Source organism: Symphalangus syndactylus, chromosome 9, assembly GCF_028878055.3.
Source record: "Symphalangus syndactylus isolate Jambi chromosome 9, NHGRI_mSymSyn1-v2.1_pri, whole genome shotgun sequence".
Lineage (NCBI taxonomy): Eukaryota > Metazoa > Chordata > Mammalia > Primates > Hylobatidae > Symphalangus > Symphalangus syndactylus.
The window spans coordinates 60,828,413-60,843,028 of NC_072431.2; the positions used below are offsets into that span (position 1 = coordinate 60,828,413).

A 14,616-nucleotide genomic window follows, 5' to 3' on the forward strand; every position below is an offset into this window, starting at 1 on the left:
GCGCAGGCGCGGCCGTGGGGGCCGCTGGGAGTTGTAGTCCGCGCGGGGCGAGGGCACGAGGCCTGGGTTCCGCTTCCTTCCGGTCGTTAACGCCCACGGGCTCGCGCGGCGCCGCCTCCTGGGCTTCGTTACCGCGGACGCCAGTACCGGGCTCCAGGAGACGCAGGGCGACGCCAGACGCCGGGGCGGCCGACTGGGTCAGCGCGGGCTGCGCCTCCTCGCCATGGGCCCCCTCTCGGCGCGGCTGCTAATGCAGCGCGGACGCCCCAAGAGCGACCGGCTGGGGAAGATCCGGAGTCTGGAGTAAGAGCCGAGCAGGGGGCGAGGCTGTGTCCTCGGGGTCGGGCGGTCGGGGAGAAGAGCGGGGACCCTCCCCAACGGCCCGCCTGTCCCCGTTATCGCCCTCTGGGTTCGGCAGAGTGGTCAAATGTCTTCTTGTTGGGAGATCGTGGCCCTACCCGCTCGCCGGGAGCTCCGAGGGGCCTCATCCCCTGAAGGGAGCCCGGACAGTTAGGGGCACAACCTGCCGCTACCGTTAGAAGGCCTGGGAAGCACAGGCGAGCCCCCGAAGGATCAGGAAGAGCATCCTAGAGGGGGCTAGGATGTCCCCCAGTCCTAAAGTAGTTGCAGTTTTTTTTTTTTTTAAGTGGTGGGGAGTCGGGAGTAGTGGCGCGCGCTTCTAGTCCCAGCTACTCGAGAGGCTGAGGCGGGAGGATCCCTCAGCCCAGGAGTTGGAGGCAGCAGTGAGCTATGATCGCGCCTAGGCGACTGAGTGACACCCCGACTCTAAAAATAAAGTAACGGGATGGGCGGGGCGGCTACACTTGTACGAGAAATGTCAGGTGAAAAAGCCTTCTGAGGTAGCCGGGGCAGACTGGTGTGGGGTGCAAAGCCTGCCCGCCCCCTAAGCCTTCTGCCCCCAACTCCAGCCTGTCAGGATTGGAGCTGCTCTCCGAGCACCTGGACCCCAAGCTCCTGTGCCGCCTGACGCAGCTGCAGGAGCTTGACCTGTCTAACAACCAGCTGGAGACGCTGCCGGACAACCTGGGCCTGTCCCACCTGCGTGTCCTCCGCTGCGCCAACAACCAGCTGGGGGATGTCACTGCCTTGTGCCAGTTCCCCAAGCTCGAGGAACTCAGCCTGGAGGGCAACCCCTTCCTGACGGTAAGTGGGGGCCTCCCACCAGCTTCATACCTGGGGCCAGGACTCTGTTGGGCTCAGGCTCAGCATCTCCTGAGCCACTGCCCTTCACCCCCTCTTCCCCAGGTCAATGACAACCTGAAAGTCTCCTTTCTCCTGCCCACGCTCCGTAAGGTCAATGGCAAGGATGCGTCCTCAACTTACTCTCAGGTGGAGAACCTGAATCGGGAGCTGACCAGCAGGGTAAGGGGATGAGAGGATTATTTATTACTTTTTTTTTTTGAAATGGAGTCTCACTCCGTCGCCCAGGCTGGAGTGCAGTGATGCGATCTTGGCTTACTGCAATCTCTGCCTCCCAGGTTCAAGTGATTTTCCTGCCTCAGCCTCCCGAGTAACTAGGATTACAAGCACCTGCCACCACGCCCAGCTAATTTTTTTTGTATTTTTAGTAGAGACAGGGTTTCACCATGTTGGCCAGGCTGGCCTCAAACTCCTGGCCTTAGGTGATCTGCCCGCCTTGGCCTCCAAAAGTGCTGGGATTACAGGTATGAGTCACCACACCTGGCCTGACTCTTCTAAGTAGCTTTTTCTGGGGTGTTTTTTACTTTACTATTTTTTTTTTTTTTGAGACAGGGTCTCGCTCTGCTGCCCATGTTGAAGTGCAGTGGTGTGATCATAGCTCACTGCAGCCTCCAACTCCTGGGCTCAAGTGATCTTCCCGCCTTAGCCTTCTGAATAGCTGGGGCTTTACGCTCATGCCGCCACGTCTGGATCATTTTAAAATTTTTTGTAGAGGTGGGATCTTGCTCTGCTCCCCAGGCTCCAACTCCTGGCCTCAAGCGATGCTCTTCCTCAGCCTTCCAGTGGCTGGGACTACAGTCACCTGGGCTGTTTGTGATGTGTGTGTGTGTGTTTATGAGGCTGTGATTCCAGGAGGCTTCCAGCAGGTGGCAGGATTGAGATTCCCTGAGATGGAGGGCTGGGTACGGAGGAGCTGGGGTGGGCCGGGCCTGGATCTGGTCCCTCTTGCACCAGGTCACAGCTCACTGGGAGAAGTTCATGGCCACACTGGGCCCTGAAGAGGAGGCTGAGAAGGCCCAGGCGGACTTTGTGAAGTCGGCTGTCAGGGATGTCCGCTACGGGCCTGAGTCCCTCAGCGAGTTCACCCAGTGGCGGGTACGTCCCTGTCCCAATGTGCAGGGAGTCACTGGCTCTTGTATCCCTAGCTGCCTGGAGGTCCCTGGCTGTGAAGGGCTGAGGGGCTGTGGGAGTGGGATGTGAGTCAGGGTGGGCAGCCCTGTTGGCTGGAGAGGTCCTTCCCCAACTCTGGAAGCACAAGCTCCCCCTGACTATGCATCGGCAGGGCTGGGGGCACCTGGGACTTTGCCCAGCTTCCTGATGGCCTGGCCTCACCCAGGTGCAGATGATCTCTGAGGAGCTGGTGGCCTCCAGTAGGACCCAGGTGCAAAAGGCTAACAGCCCAGAGAAGCCCCCAGAAGCTGGAGCTGCCCACAAGCCCAGGGTGAGTGCAGCTCCCAGGGCTCTGAGGCCAGGCCAGTCCCTCCTGCCTGGAGAAGCTGCAGGAGACCAAGGCATCCTGGGCATGTGCCCAGGAAGCACCCCAGCTCCCAGCTCACTCCCTAGGTGACCCCGGGCCAGCCTGGGCCTCCTGCACCCACAGTGAGGTGGGGTCCAGCCTGTGATGGGGAGGAAGGAAGCCCCAGGCAGACGGGCCCATGGTCACAAGGCCTCCTCCACAGGCCAGACTGGCGGCCTTGAAACGGCCAGACGACATCCCACTCAGTCTCTCTCCCAGCAAGCGGGCATGTGCCTCCCCATCGGCCCAGGTGGAGGGCGGCCCTGTGGCAGGCTCCGATGGCAGCCAGGTGAGCTGAGGTGGCAAGGAGCAGGTGGCAGATGAGTCGGGGCTGGGCAGCCGTGACCCTCCTCTCCCCCTACAGCCTGCTGTGAAGCTGGAGCCCCTGCACTTCTTGCAGTGCCACAGCAAGAACAACAGCCCCCAGGACCTCGAGACCCAGCTGTGGGCCTGTGCCTTCGAGCCGGCCTGGGAGGAGGGTACATGGTGGCGGGCGGGCGGGGCAAGGGCCACTGGAAATGGGGCCGCCGGAAATGGGGCCGCCTGGATGGGTGGGGGATCAGGAGACAGAGCTTAAAAGGTGTCATCAAGGCTAGGAGGAGGCGGCTGCAGGGAGGACGGATGGGAAATGTCTCCGCTCATCTGACCTCTCAAAACCGGGCACTCAGGGGCCACATCCCAGACCGTGGCCACATGCGGCGGAGAGGCTGTATGCGTAATTGACTGCCAGACGGGCATCGTGCTCCACAAGTACAAGGCACCCGGCGAGGTGAGTGCAGGGCCCTGTCCCTGCTGGGCGGGGGTGTCCGACTAACTCCTGAATAGCAGCATGGGGATGGATGCAGGCTCGGCCCCCTGCCCCGCGGCCTTTTTCTTTCATGCTGGGGCTCCCTCTCCCAGGCCGGGGCTGCCCGCGTGTTCACACCAGTAGCTCTGCCCCAGTGACTGTTTCCTCTACCCCCACCCAGGAGTTCTTTTCTGTGGCCTGGACCGCCCTGATGGTGGTTACACAGGCCGGCCACAAGAAGCGTTGGAGTGTGCTGGCGGCCGCAGGCCTGCGGGGCCTGGTCCGGCTGCTGCACGTGCGTGCTGGCTTCTGCTGCGGGGTCATCCGGGCCCACAAGAAGGCCATCGCCACCCTGTGCTTCAGCCCCGCCCACGAGACCCACCTCTTCAGTAAGCCCCTCCCCTTCACCCCTGGGACCCCTAAGCACCCCTGTCCTGCTGCCCCAGTAGCCTCCACGCTCCCCTCCCTGGGATGGCTGGGAGCTCGGGCGCCTGCCGGGCCCCAGTCTGCACCGCTCCGACTCTAGCTTTGGCAGGAAGCCATGTCGCTTCAACCCTGGCTTTATCCACAGCCTGCTCTGTGGCCTTGGAGTTTTCCAACAGCCTGGGCCACTGTGTCCCCTGTCAGTGACCTGGGGGGATGCCCCTGCCCCCGGGTGTGGCGCCCCCGTCACGGGGGATGGATGAGCCATAGGAGGTGGCCGCTGGAGCCACCACATCAGGTTAGAGCGAGGAGACAGGGATTGCGGGCCCAGGAGTGTTCCTGTCTCCTAGCCTCGGCCCGCCCTCCCTGCCTCAGAGGGGCTGGCCTTGGGACCATGGGCTCAGCCTGGGATGCGGCCAGCAGGAGGGAGCAGGGTCACCTCAGGGCCACTTCTCCCCTGCCCCACCCCCTCCTCAGCGGCCTCCTATGACAAGCGGATCATCCTGTGGGACATCGGTGTGCCCAACCAGGACTACGAATTCCAGGCCAGGTGATGCTTTCGGGCGAGGCTGGGGAGTGGCCAGCTGCTGGGGCAGGGACACCTCGGTCTGGGGCTGATGCTCTGCTCCCCCTTGCCCACTGGCAGCCAGCTGCTCACACTGGACACCACCTCCATCCCCCTGCGCCTCTGCCCTGTCGCCTCCTGCCCGGATGCCTGCCTGCTGGCCGGCTGTGAGGGCGGCTGCTGCTGCTGGGACGTGCGGCTGGACCAGCCCCAAAAGAGGAGGTGAGGCTGGGCAGGGGGTGCATTGGAAGCCAGGCCTCTGCTCAGGGTGGCTGTTGGCCCAGATGGGCTCACAGCAGCCTGGGCACACCCGGGTAACCATAAGGGTTGCTTTCGCAGAGTTGGCTTGTCCCACCTTCCTGCCAGGCTCTGGAGGAAAGGACTCTGACCCTGCCCTCACCCTGGGTTCAGCTGTGGGACTGGGCCATGATGGCCTCCCCTTCACCTGGGGCTTCGGCACCATGCTGTGCCCACGTGATCCAGCCCACTCCTGCCACTCATCAGCAGTGTGATGGTCCTCTGTGTTAGTGTAATGTCCTCATCTGTGAAGAGGGGCCGATGGCTAGTGGAGGGCAGGTGAGGCGGTGTCTGGGCAGGCAGGCGGGCTTTGGAAGTGCCACGTTGAGGCTTTGTGGCTCATCTGTCCCACCTGGAGACAGGGCTTGGCAGGGGGTCCCTGCCCTTTTGGGGCCCCCAGCCTACTGGGGAAGACAGACGCTAAGCAAAGGTGGCCAATCAAAATCCCACAGTGTGATGCTAGCTACGAAGGAGAGGGAAAAGGAGTAACGGGCAGAGGGACACTAGCATGGGGGCCTCAGGGGACTCTGCTGAGGTGACCAGTGGCAGGTGGATATTCTGGGGCTCACGCTTTCCTCCCTGGGAGCCCAGCAAGGGAGTCAGTGGGCAGAGGGCGGGAAGGTGCTTGCATGGAGGAAATGGTACGTGCAAAGGTCAGTGGCAGGGGAGCCGGCTGGCCTGCTCGGCCATGTGGCCACAGCTGGGTGGACCCAGCCCAGAACGAGGTGGCAAGGGTGCCTGGGCAGGGTATGCCGGGCTTTGTCAGCCACAGTAAGCTTTGCATTTCTATTTATTTACTTTTTTTTTTTTTTTTTGAGACGGAGTCTCGCTGTCGCCCAGGCTGGAGTGCAGTGGCGCGATCTCGGCTCACTGCAAGCTCCGCCTCCCGGGTTCATGCCATTCTCCTGCCTCAGCCTCTCTGAGTAGCTGGGAGTACAGGCGCCCGCCACCACACCCGGCTAATTTTTTGTATTTTTAGTAGAGACGGGGTTTCACCGTGGTCTCGATCTCCTGACCTCGTGATCCGCCCGCCTCGGCCTCCCAAAGTGCTGGGATTACAAGCGTGAGCCACCGCGCCCGGCTTATTTACTTTTTAATTGAGATGGAGTCTTCCTCTTGTCACCCAGGCTGGAGTACAGTGGCTCGATCTCGGCTCACTGCAACTTCTGCCACCGGGGTCCAAGTGATCCTCCTGCCTCAGCCTCCCGAGTAGCTGGGATTACAGGCGCATGCCACCACACCCGGCTAATTTTTTTTTTTTGAGATGGAGTTTCACTCTTGTTGCCCAGGCTGGAGTGCAATGACACGATCTCGGCTCACTGCAATTTCCACCCCCACACAGGCTTCAAGCAATTCTTCTGCCTCAGCCTCCCGAGTAGCTGGAATTACAGGTGCACGCCAACACACCCGGCTTATTTTTGTATTTTAATAGAGATGGGGTTTCGCCACGGTGGCCAGGCTGGTCTCGAACTCCTGACCTCAGGTGATCCACCCGCCTCAGCCTCCCAAAGTGCCAGGATTACAGGCGTGAGCCATTGCACCCAGCCGATTTTTGTCTTTTTAATAGAGACGGGGTTTCGCCATGTTGGCCAGGCTGGTCTCGAGCTCCTGACTTCAGGTGATCCACCCACCTCAGGCTCCCAAAGTGCTGGGATTACAGGTGTGGGCCACTGCCCTGGGCCAAGATTTGGATTTTTAGCCTACCTACAACAAACAGCCCAGGAGGAGCTTCAACACAACAGCTGCTGTGTTGAAAGGAGCAGCAGGGGCCTTGGTGGCAGAGGTGGTGGCGGCAGCGGTAGTTATGGGCTTATCTTTCTCACCAGCAGCCCCTGGGCTGCCTCCTCCCTCCCTGCCTGTATGTCTGGTCCCCGTGTCTAAGATGCTTCTTCTCATACCCTCTGCCCAACTGGCTCAGGCCTGGCCCATGGTTAGCTGCTGGGCCATGCTCCTGGCTCCAGGCTAGCCTCCGAGTCAGGTAGCTGCCGGGACACTTCTCCAAGCAGACACTCCCACACACTCTCAGCTCTGAAACATTCAGCAGCCATTCCCCCGTCTTTAGAGTCAGAACAGATGCCCCCAACAGCCCCCTGGGCCATGGCCTGGAAACACCTGCCCTACTTGGCTGCCAGGAGGCCCCTGCTCATCTCACACTCGGTCCCAGAGGCACCGGCTCACTTCACAGCCTTTTCTGACCACCTGGCCTAGCCCCGTCCTGGAAGAGCCACCCCTCATGCCTCTGGGTCACTACTGTGACTCGGGACACTCAGGTGCTGGCTCCCCCTTCCAGGGCAAACTGAACCTTCCTGGGGCCAAGAACGTATCTCTTTGGTGGCATCTTCTGTGCAGCCTTCACACAGGGCAGGGTCCCCAGCAAGTGCCCTGCAGATGCCTGGGTGAGTGGGCAGCTCTCTAGGAATGGCCAACTAGCATCTCCTGCTGCCCCACAGGGTGTGTGAAGTGGAATTCGTCTTCTCTGAGGGCTCGGAGGCATCTGGACGGAGAGTGGATGGGCTGGCATTTGTGAATGAGGACGTCGTGGGTGAGTGAGCCCAGCTAGCGGGACAGCCTAGCCTCCGGGCACACAGATGGGCCGCTTGTCCCTGGGCTGGGCTGAGGATCTCTAGTGGGAGGAGGTGTCCGGGAGGTGCCACCCTGCACAGCTCTCCCTTCTCCCCCACAGCCTCCAAGGGGAGCGGCCTGGGCACTATCTGCCTGTGGAGCTGGAGGCAGACGTGGGGGGGCCGGGGCAGCCAGTCCACGGTGGCAGTGGTAGTCCTGGCGCGGCTGCAGTGGTCGCCCACCGAGTTGGCCTACTTCTCGCTCAGCGCCTGCCCTGGTGAGCCTGCCCCCCTGCCCCTCCCCCCATCCCGCAGGGCCTCCGGGAGCTCTGCCCCCACTCAGACTCCATCTCTGTCCCAGCAGATAAGGGGATTGTGCTCTGTGGGGATGAGGAGGGCAACGTGTGGCTCTATGATGTCAGCAACATCCTGAAGCAGCCACCCCTACTGCCGGCAGCCCCGCAGGCCCCCACGCAGGTACCGCCCGGCTCATCCTGCCCAGGCTTGGGCTGGCAAGGCATCAGGGGCCCTGCCTTTGGTCAGCAGCCCAGCCCAGCTCTCCTCTCTCCCCCCACCAGATTCTGAAGTGGCCCCAGCCCTGGGCCCTTGGCCAGGCGGTGACCAAGACCATGGTGAACACGGTGGTGGCCAATGCCTCCTTCACCTACCTCACTGCCCTGACGGACTCCAACATCGTAGCCATCTGGGGGAGGATGTAGCCTCACGCCATCGCAAAGGACCAGGGACGCAGCTAACTAACTAAAACTAACTTATTCAGCTTTGGGCCGATGGGGGTGGGGGGTTTATCATCAATCAATCAGTGAATATTTTTATTAAACTCTCTACTGTGGACAAGAAGGCTGTGGAAAAAGGTGTTTCGAGTTTTATGCAGGAAAAAGTGTTCCTGCTTTGATTGATTGACAGGCAGGCCCAGGAGCTGAGGCTTCTAGAGCAGAGACTCTTGGGAGCTCATGGGTTTGCACACTTCCCTCCAGCTCAGCACAGCCTCCGCAGCAGCCCCTGGACTCCGGATCTTTTGTCCAGAATGAATTCATCCCTGCCAACCGGAGGCCCCTGAAATGGGTCATCTGCCTACATCAAGCCTGACAACCCATTTGCTTGTGAAGTTACCGCTGCTCAAGTCCACATCCAGGTCTCTTCCGCCATACTTTATTAGGAATATAAAACCTCATCTATGTACAGGACACGTCGGTGTCAGGGTGAGGGGTGGCCACAAGGCGGGCCATGGCTGGGACTGGCTGCTCTCCTCGGCGTGGTACCTGGAGCGGAGGGTCGGGCACAGGTAGGAACGGGGCTCATAGGCCGAGCAGAGCCCCCTCTGGCCCCTACTCAATTCCTTCCTGCTTGTCTTTTATGGCCACCTGGGAGAGAAGAAGAAGGTGGAGACTCAGCTGGAACAGCTGGGGCAAGGATGCTGGAAACACATGCCCAGCATCCCCCGGCCAGGCCCTTCCTGGAGAGCAGCCATGGGCCACACTCCCCAGGACAGTGGAGCAGCCAAAGGGCCCTCCCAGCTGGCCCAATCCAGCCCTGGCAGGAGTCAGAGGCCACAGAGGCTTCCTGGTGAGCAGATGACTCAGACACTGAAATCCCCCAAGCTATGGCTCTTTCCCCTCTAAACTGTTCTAGACTCCCAGGTGCCCTGCCAGGAACAGGCGTGGGCCACCCTGGGGTGAGCTGCCTCCCAGAGGCCTGGAAGGACCAGGCCTTGCCAACCACCGACAAGGGACGTAGAAGAACACCCCCAAAGGACAGCAGGTCCCCGCCCCGATCTGGCCCACAGCACCAAGGGACCCTGCAGTGCTACGGAAGTCCCATGGGGCAGATGGGAGCCACAGGCCTGGACTCCACAACCCCTCAGTCCACACGTCCTGGAGCCTGTGGTGGAAGTCCCTGCTCTTCCATCACTGCTGCCTCTCCCCCAGGACCTCCGAAGAAACAGGCCAGGGCTGTCCCAGGCCTGGGCACACAGGCCGGTGTCCAGCCCACCCCGTCTGCCCCTCCAGGCCCCGCCCTCACCCGGAAGCGCTCCTCCAGCAGGGACAGCTCACTGATGAGGTCGGTGATGGCGTTGGTGAAGGCTTCCTGGGGGCTGTAGTCCGGCGTGGTCTGCACTCGGATGATGATCTTGTGCTCCAAGGGGTGGGGGACTTTGTAGCCAGCAAATAGCACCTGCGGGTCCTTTAGGAGTTGTCTGAGGTCCAGGGACAGACAGTGTGAGGGTCTAGCCTCGTGCCCTCAGGGCTCAGGCCCAAGCTAGGTAGCAGCCAGCTCAGAGCAGAACAGACTTTCTAGCCAAAAATCCCCCCCAACGTTCTTCCCCAAAAGTCTTCAAGGAAAGTAACGCTTTTAGGAAGATACCTCATGTGGGGACACCCTACCCTCGCCACACACACACACATACACCCTGCATCCAAGGTTGAAGGACACCCACACGGTCCCCCACACCCTCCACATCCATAAGGTTGAAGGACCTGAGCTAGAAACGGATTCCAGCAACCTCTTCCCACTGGGCACAGCAGTGCTGGCAGAGATCTCCCAGGCAGTGAGTGTTCAGCCAGTGTTCAGTGACTCCGACCCAAAAAGCCCGCAAAGAGCATCCATGCAGCAAATAAAGGCAGCAGGAGAGGAGGACCAGCTCCCAGCAGTGAGTGGAATGCAAATGGAACTCCACCCTCTGAGCAGCACAGCTGCCAGCGGCTGGTCACGCACACTGGGCCCTGTGCCATGGGGCTGCATCACGTACTGTGCCCTGGGCACGCAGGGGTCTCCTCTAGAGCAGCTTAGAGTGGTGTGAGCACCATGAGGGGGACCTGTGCATAGGTGGCAACACTGGGCTCAAGAGCAGGGGAGCAGCAGGGCCCCAGGAGAGCTTGGGCGCCCCACTGGCTGGGCTCCGGGCAGGAGTCTTCCATCCCCGTGCCCGACCACACCAGGAGACTGGGCAGACCCCACTCACAGACGGGGAAAAGCCTGGCTTCACTGGTGGCACCAGAGGGAAGAGCCAAGTCTACAGTAAAATGACAAGTCCCTGGGCCAGAATGGCAGACACATCCCTGACCAACCTGGCTAGGACCTCACTGGTATAAACAAACACCCACCAACCAATGCAGGGCGCCCATTAGGGGCACTGGATAGCCACAGAACTCTCCTACTTCTTTTTCTTTCTCTTGTTAAATAGAAGTTCTAGTCTCTGCCACATACATCTTAGAGGCCGAGGTGGCACTGAGGTCACAAACGGGTGGCGTGAGGGGAGCTAATCTTGACTGCTTTTCAATGCCCCTCAGCATGAACAACACAGGCCTACTGTGCTGGAATCTGCTGCTCGTTCATTTACAGAACGTGCACTTAATGGTGAATGTAAGGCCGGGCGCAGTAGCTCACGTCTGTAATCCCAGCACTTTGGGAAGCCGGCGGGTGGATCACCTGAGGTCAGGAGTTCGAGACTAGCCTGGCCAACACAGTGAATCCCCGTCTCTACTAAAAATACAAAAATTAGCCAGGCATCGTGGCGTGTGCCTGTAGTCCCAGCTACTAGGGAGGCTGAAGCAGGAGAATCACTTGAACCCAGGAGGCGGAGTTTGCAGTGAGTGAGCAAGATCGTGCCATTGCACTCCAGCCTGGGCGACAGAGAAAATTCCATCTCAAAAAAAAAAAAAGTGAATGTAATGCACATGTTCATCTACAGAATAAGCCACTACAGAAGCGTGGCTTATGTGAAGACATGGAGGTTGGTGTCATTTTGATAAAAAGGTACTAAGATTATAAAATGCCCAGAGCAAGCCCCCAGAAGGACTTCCTGTAGCTCAGAGAGACTGAGGAAGATCTTGGAACTTGTGCTTTGCCCAGAGGGGCCCATTAAACACAGCCCCTGAGAGCCTGTGATGGGAAACTTACGATTTAATGATGTTTCCCAGTGTGTGGTCTTCTTTGTTGATGGTGAATAAACAGGCATTGGGTACCTTGGTGTCCTTGTTAATGGTGATCCTAGGAAGACAGAGGCCACAGATGAGGGGCAGGGGCTCCCCTCCTCCCACCCTGAGTCTAAACCCTGCCTCCACCTGGCCAGCAGTGGTGGCTCGTGCCTGTAATCCCAACACTTTGGAAGGCTGAGGTGGATGGATGACCTGAGGTCAGAAGTTCAAGACCAGCCTGCCCAACATGGCAAAACCCTGTCTGTACTAAAAATAAAAAAATAAGTAAATTAGCTGAGTGTGGTGATCCATGCCTGTAGTCCTCGGGACTTGGGAGACTGAGGCAGGAGAATCACTTGAACCTGGGAGGTGGAGTTGCAGTGAGCCGAGATCATGCCACTGCACTCCAGCCTGGGCAACAAAGTGGAACTCTGTATCAAAAATATAAAAATAAAAAGGAAAAATAAGCTCTGCCTCCTCCTGAAGGCCTTTCTCAATCTCTTCATCCCATAAAGGCCTCGCCAACCCAGTCCCCTACTTCCTGCTACCCCAGGTCTATGGAACCTTGGCCTTTTCTGAATTCCTTTTTTTTTTTTTTGGTAGAGATGGCGTTTTGCTTTGTTGTCCTGGCTGGTCTTGAACTCTTCGCCTCAAATGATCCCTCCTGCTGCCCAGGCTGGAGAGCAGTGGTGTGATCATAGCTCACTGCAGCCTCCAACTCTTAGGCTAAAGTGATCCTCCCGCCTTAGCCTCCTGAGTAGCTGGGACCACAGGCGCACGTCATCATGCCTAGCCTGTTCCTTTTTTCTTATGCCAACATAATGAAGCAACCAAAAGGTGAAGAGAGGCCCTGAAGTTACACGGTGAGGCTGGTCCTGACCCTGTGAGTTCCGAAAGCAACCATCCCCCTGGCTGGAGTGTGTAGTCCTTCCATCCATTCCCCAGAACAAGTCATGCTCTGGCATTTACTATGATTTTAGTGAACGCTTAGATGGACAAAGACAGGAAACTTCCATTGGATTTTCCAAGACAAGTAAAGGTTTTCAGAGTGCAGTTCCCAGATAAGCAGCATCAGAATCCCCTGGGAACTTGTTAGAGTCTCCCACCTCCCACTTACTGGACCCAGAACTCTGGAGGTGGGGCGCAGGGATCGATGGTTTAAGAAGCCCTTCAGGTGATTCTAATGCACACTCAATTTGAGGGCAACTAGGCTGACACTAAAATCTCACACAGGTGAGAGGTATCAAGTTGAATATCCTTTTTTCTAAGGTGGTTTCTCCCGGTTGACACCACACACATTTTAGGGTGCATAATTCTTTCCTGTGGGGTGCTGTCTTGTGGACATTGTAGGACATCAGCAGCATCCCTGACCTCTATCCAGCAGATTCCAGTCATAACCCCCTTTGACAACCAATAATGTTCCCAGTTATTGCCACATGTCCCTTGTGGGGCCAAATGGTCTCCAGTTGAGTCTGCCCTAAAGGAGGCCGAAGTGGCTGGCAAGGGCCAGACCAAGACCTCTGCACGCCAACCTGGGAACAATAAGAGCTAATGGTTATGAGGTCTTCCAGGTGCTGAGCTTTGGACCAAGAGCTTTACACAAATTACCTCATCCAATTCTTTTTATTTTGAGAAGATTGAGCTCAGCCGCCCAGGCTGGAGTGCAGTGATGCGATCACAGCTCACTGCAGCCTGGAACTCCTGTGCTTAAGCAATCCTCCCACCTGAGCCTCCCAAAGTGTGGGATTAAAAGCATGAACCAGCGCACCTGGCCAGATCCCTTTTTTTGTTTTTTGAAACGGAGTTTCGCTCTTGTTGCTCAGGCTGGAGTGCAATGGCGTGATCTCCGCTCACTTCAACCTCCACTTCCCAGGTTCAAGTGATTCTCCTGCCTCAGCCTTCTAAGTAGCTGGGATTACAGGCATCTGCCACCACGCCCGGCTAATTTTGTATTTTTAGTAGAGACGGGGTTTCTCCATGTTGGTCAGTCTGGTCTTGAACTCCGGACCTCAGGTGATCCGCCCGCCTCGGGCTCCCAAAGTGCTGGGATTACAGGCGTGAGCCACCGCACCCGGCCTGAATCCCATGTCTAAGTACAGTAATAAACTCATTTTCCAGATGAGGAAACAGGGCCTCCGACAGATCAAGCCACTCGCCCACAGAGTAGCTAAATCCCCCACTTAGCCGAGCCCAAGCTCTCTCCCCTGGACTCCTTCAACCCGCAGGCAGCGAGGAGCCACTGCGGCTTTTACGCAGGCCGCTGACAGATCGGAGGGGATGGAGGATGGAGGTGGCGGGCGAAAGACAAGAGAGGAAGCTGCCAGATCCCAGAGTATGAAAAGGGCTATGGAGAACCAGACACTCTGGGCTCGAATACAAGCCCCGCCACTTCCTATGTGTCCAGGGTAACTTGCTCGCCTCCAAGCCCCAGTGTCCTCATCTGCAAAATGGACACACTCGCCACTGCCTCGCGGAACGGCCTTACATTTGGCCGACACAGGCCGAGCGGAAGATCAAGCAAAAGCGGTTTCCCTCCCGGGGCAAGAGATGGGCAGGAGACACCCCAGAATGCGACAGTCGCAGGCCCGCGCACCTCGGCCCGCCGCAGCCGGCGTCACTTACTTCTTCTCGCCCTCGAAGAGCAAGAACGACTCGAAGGCTGGAGGGGCGTTCATGCTCCCGCCGCCGTCGCTTCCAGACCCTGAGTGTCCGCCGCCGCCGCCCCAGAGCCGTAATAAGAGGCTTCTTTCGGATTACTCCGGCGGGGCAAACCCGCGTAAGGATCGGCTCATCGCCCCCTGTCGGGCTGGAGGATCTTGCGCAGGCGCGAGAAAAGCCCGAGATAGGCCGGTGCCTCTGCGCATGCGTCAGTCGCGAGGCGCGCGCCCCCCCCCCCCCCTCCGCACCCGCACCCGCACCCGGGCATGGCTTTCCCCCATGGGCGCTTTTCGGCGCATGCTCAGGCGCCGGGAGGGCTGCTCTGCCCCTACAGAGGCCTCCTAGTCCTGGCTGAGCGGGAACCTCAAGCTGTACCTTTCTCCTTTCCCCATGTCCCTTGATCTCTCTTTGGAAACGTGCACCCCCTTGGAGTGCGCAGCAGGAGGCCCCTGAATAGACAGAATAAAGCTAAGGGGTAGTGGACAGCTGCGGCTAGCAGCCGTAGGGGGAGCAGAAGAAGATCTCGTGGCCAGAGGCAGATCTATGATAAGCCCCCTGCCCAGGCTGCCTACACCGACTGCTGCAGGACCCCCGCCTGGGGGGTGCCGCCGGCTTGTTAGCCGGGAGGGACAATTGGATGAAGGATGCAGAAG

The 14,616-nt window shown here is 58.9% G+C and overlaps 2 protein-coding genes across 7 annotated transcripts; one reads left to right on the forward strand and one right to left on the reverse strand.

Moving 5' to 3' along the window:
* Positions 1-10: 10 nt before the first annotated feature.
* On the forward strand, positions 11-8,225 carry LRWD1 (leucine rich repeats and WD repeat domain containing 1). 3 transcript variants are annotated; one of them, XM_055292721.2, is made up of 15 exons: positions 11-303; positions 930-1,164; positions 1,267-1,383; positions 2,176-2,316; positions 2,558-2,662; positions 2,901-3,026; positions 3,102-3,216; positions 3,406-3,506; positions 3,706-3,913; positions 4,425-4,497; positions 4,594-4,734; positions 7,260-7,351; positions 7,493-7,648; positions 7,732-7,847; positions 7,949-8,225. In XM_055292721.2, exons 1-15 carry the CDS (start codon positions 224-226, stop codon positions 8,087-8,089), a joined length of 1,947 nt encoding a protein of 648 aa, XP_055148696.1. In that variant the 5' UTR covers positions 11-223; the 3' UTR covers positions 8,090-8,225. The 3 variants fall into 3 exon arrangements, with proteins under 3 accessions (XP_055148696.1, XP_055148697.1, XP_055148698.1); XM_055292722.2 differs by having other exon boundaries at positions 7,735-7,847; XM_055292723.2 differs by lacking the exon at positions 2,901-3,026.
* A 299-nt stretch (positions 8,226-8,524) lies between these two features.
* Positions 8,525-14,139, reverse strand: POLR2J (RNA polymerase II subunit J). Of its 4 annotated transcripts, none has more exons than XM_055292738.2 (4): positions 13,928-14,139; positions 11,289-11,378; positions 9,411-9,585; positions 8,525-8,752 (listed from the first exon to the last, which is right to left on the reverse strand). In XM_055292738.2, the coding sequence occupies exons 1-4, from the start codon at positions 13,978-13,980 to the stop codon at positions 8,717-8,719; spliced, it is 354 nt and encodes a 117-aa protein (XP_055148713.1). In that variant the 5' UTR covers positions 13,981-14,139; the 3' UTR covers positions 8,525-8,716. The 4 variants fall into 4 exon arrangements, with proteins under 4 accessions (XP_055148713.1, XP_063502393.1, XP_055148714.1 ...); XM_063646323.1 differs by having other exon boundaries at positions 9,381-9,585; positions 13,928-14,089; XM_055292739.2 differs by lacking the exon at positions 11,289-11,378 and having other exon boundaries at positions 13,928-14,076.
* Positions 14,140-14,616: the final 477 nt, after the last annotated feature.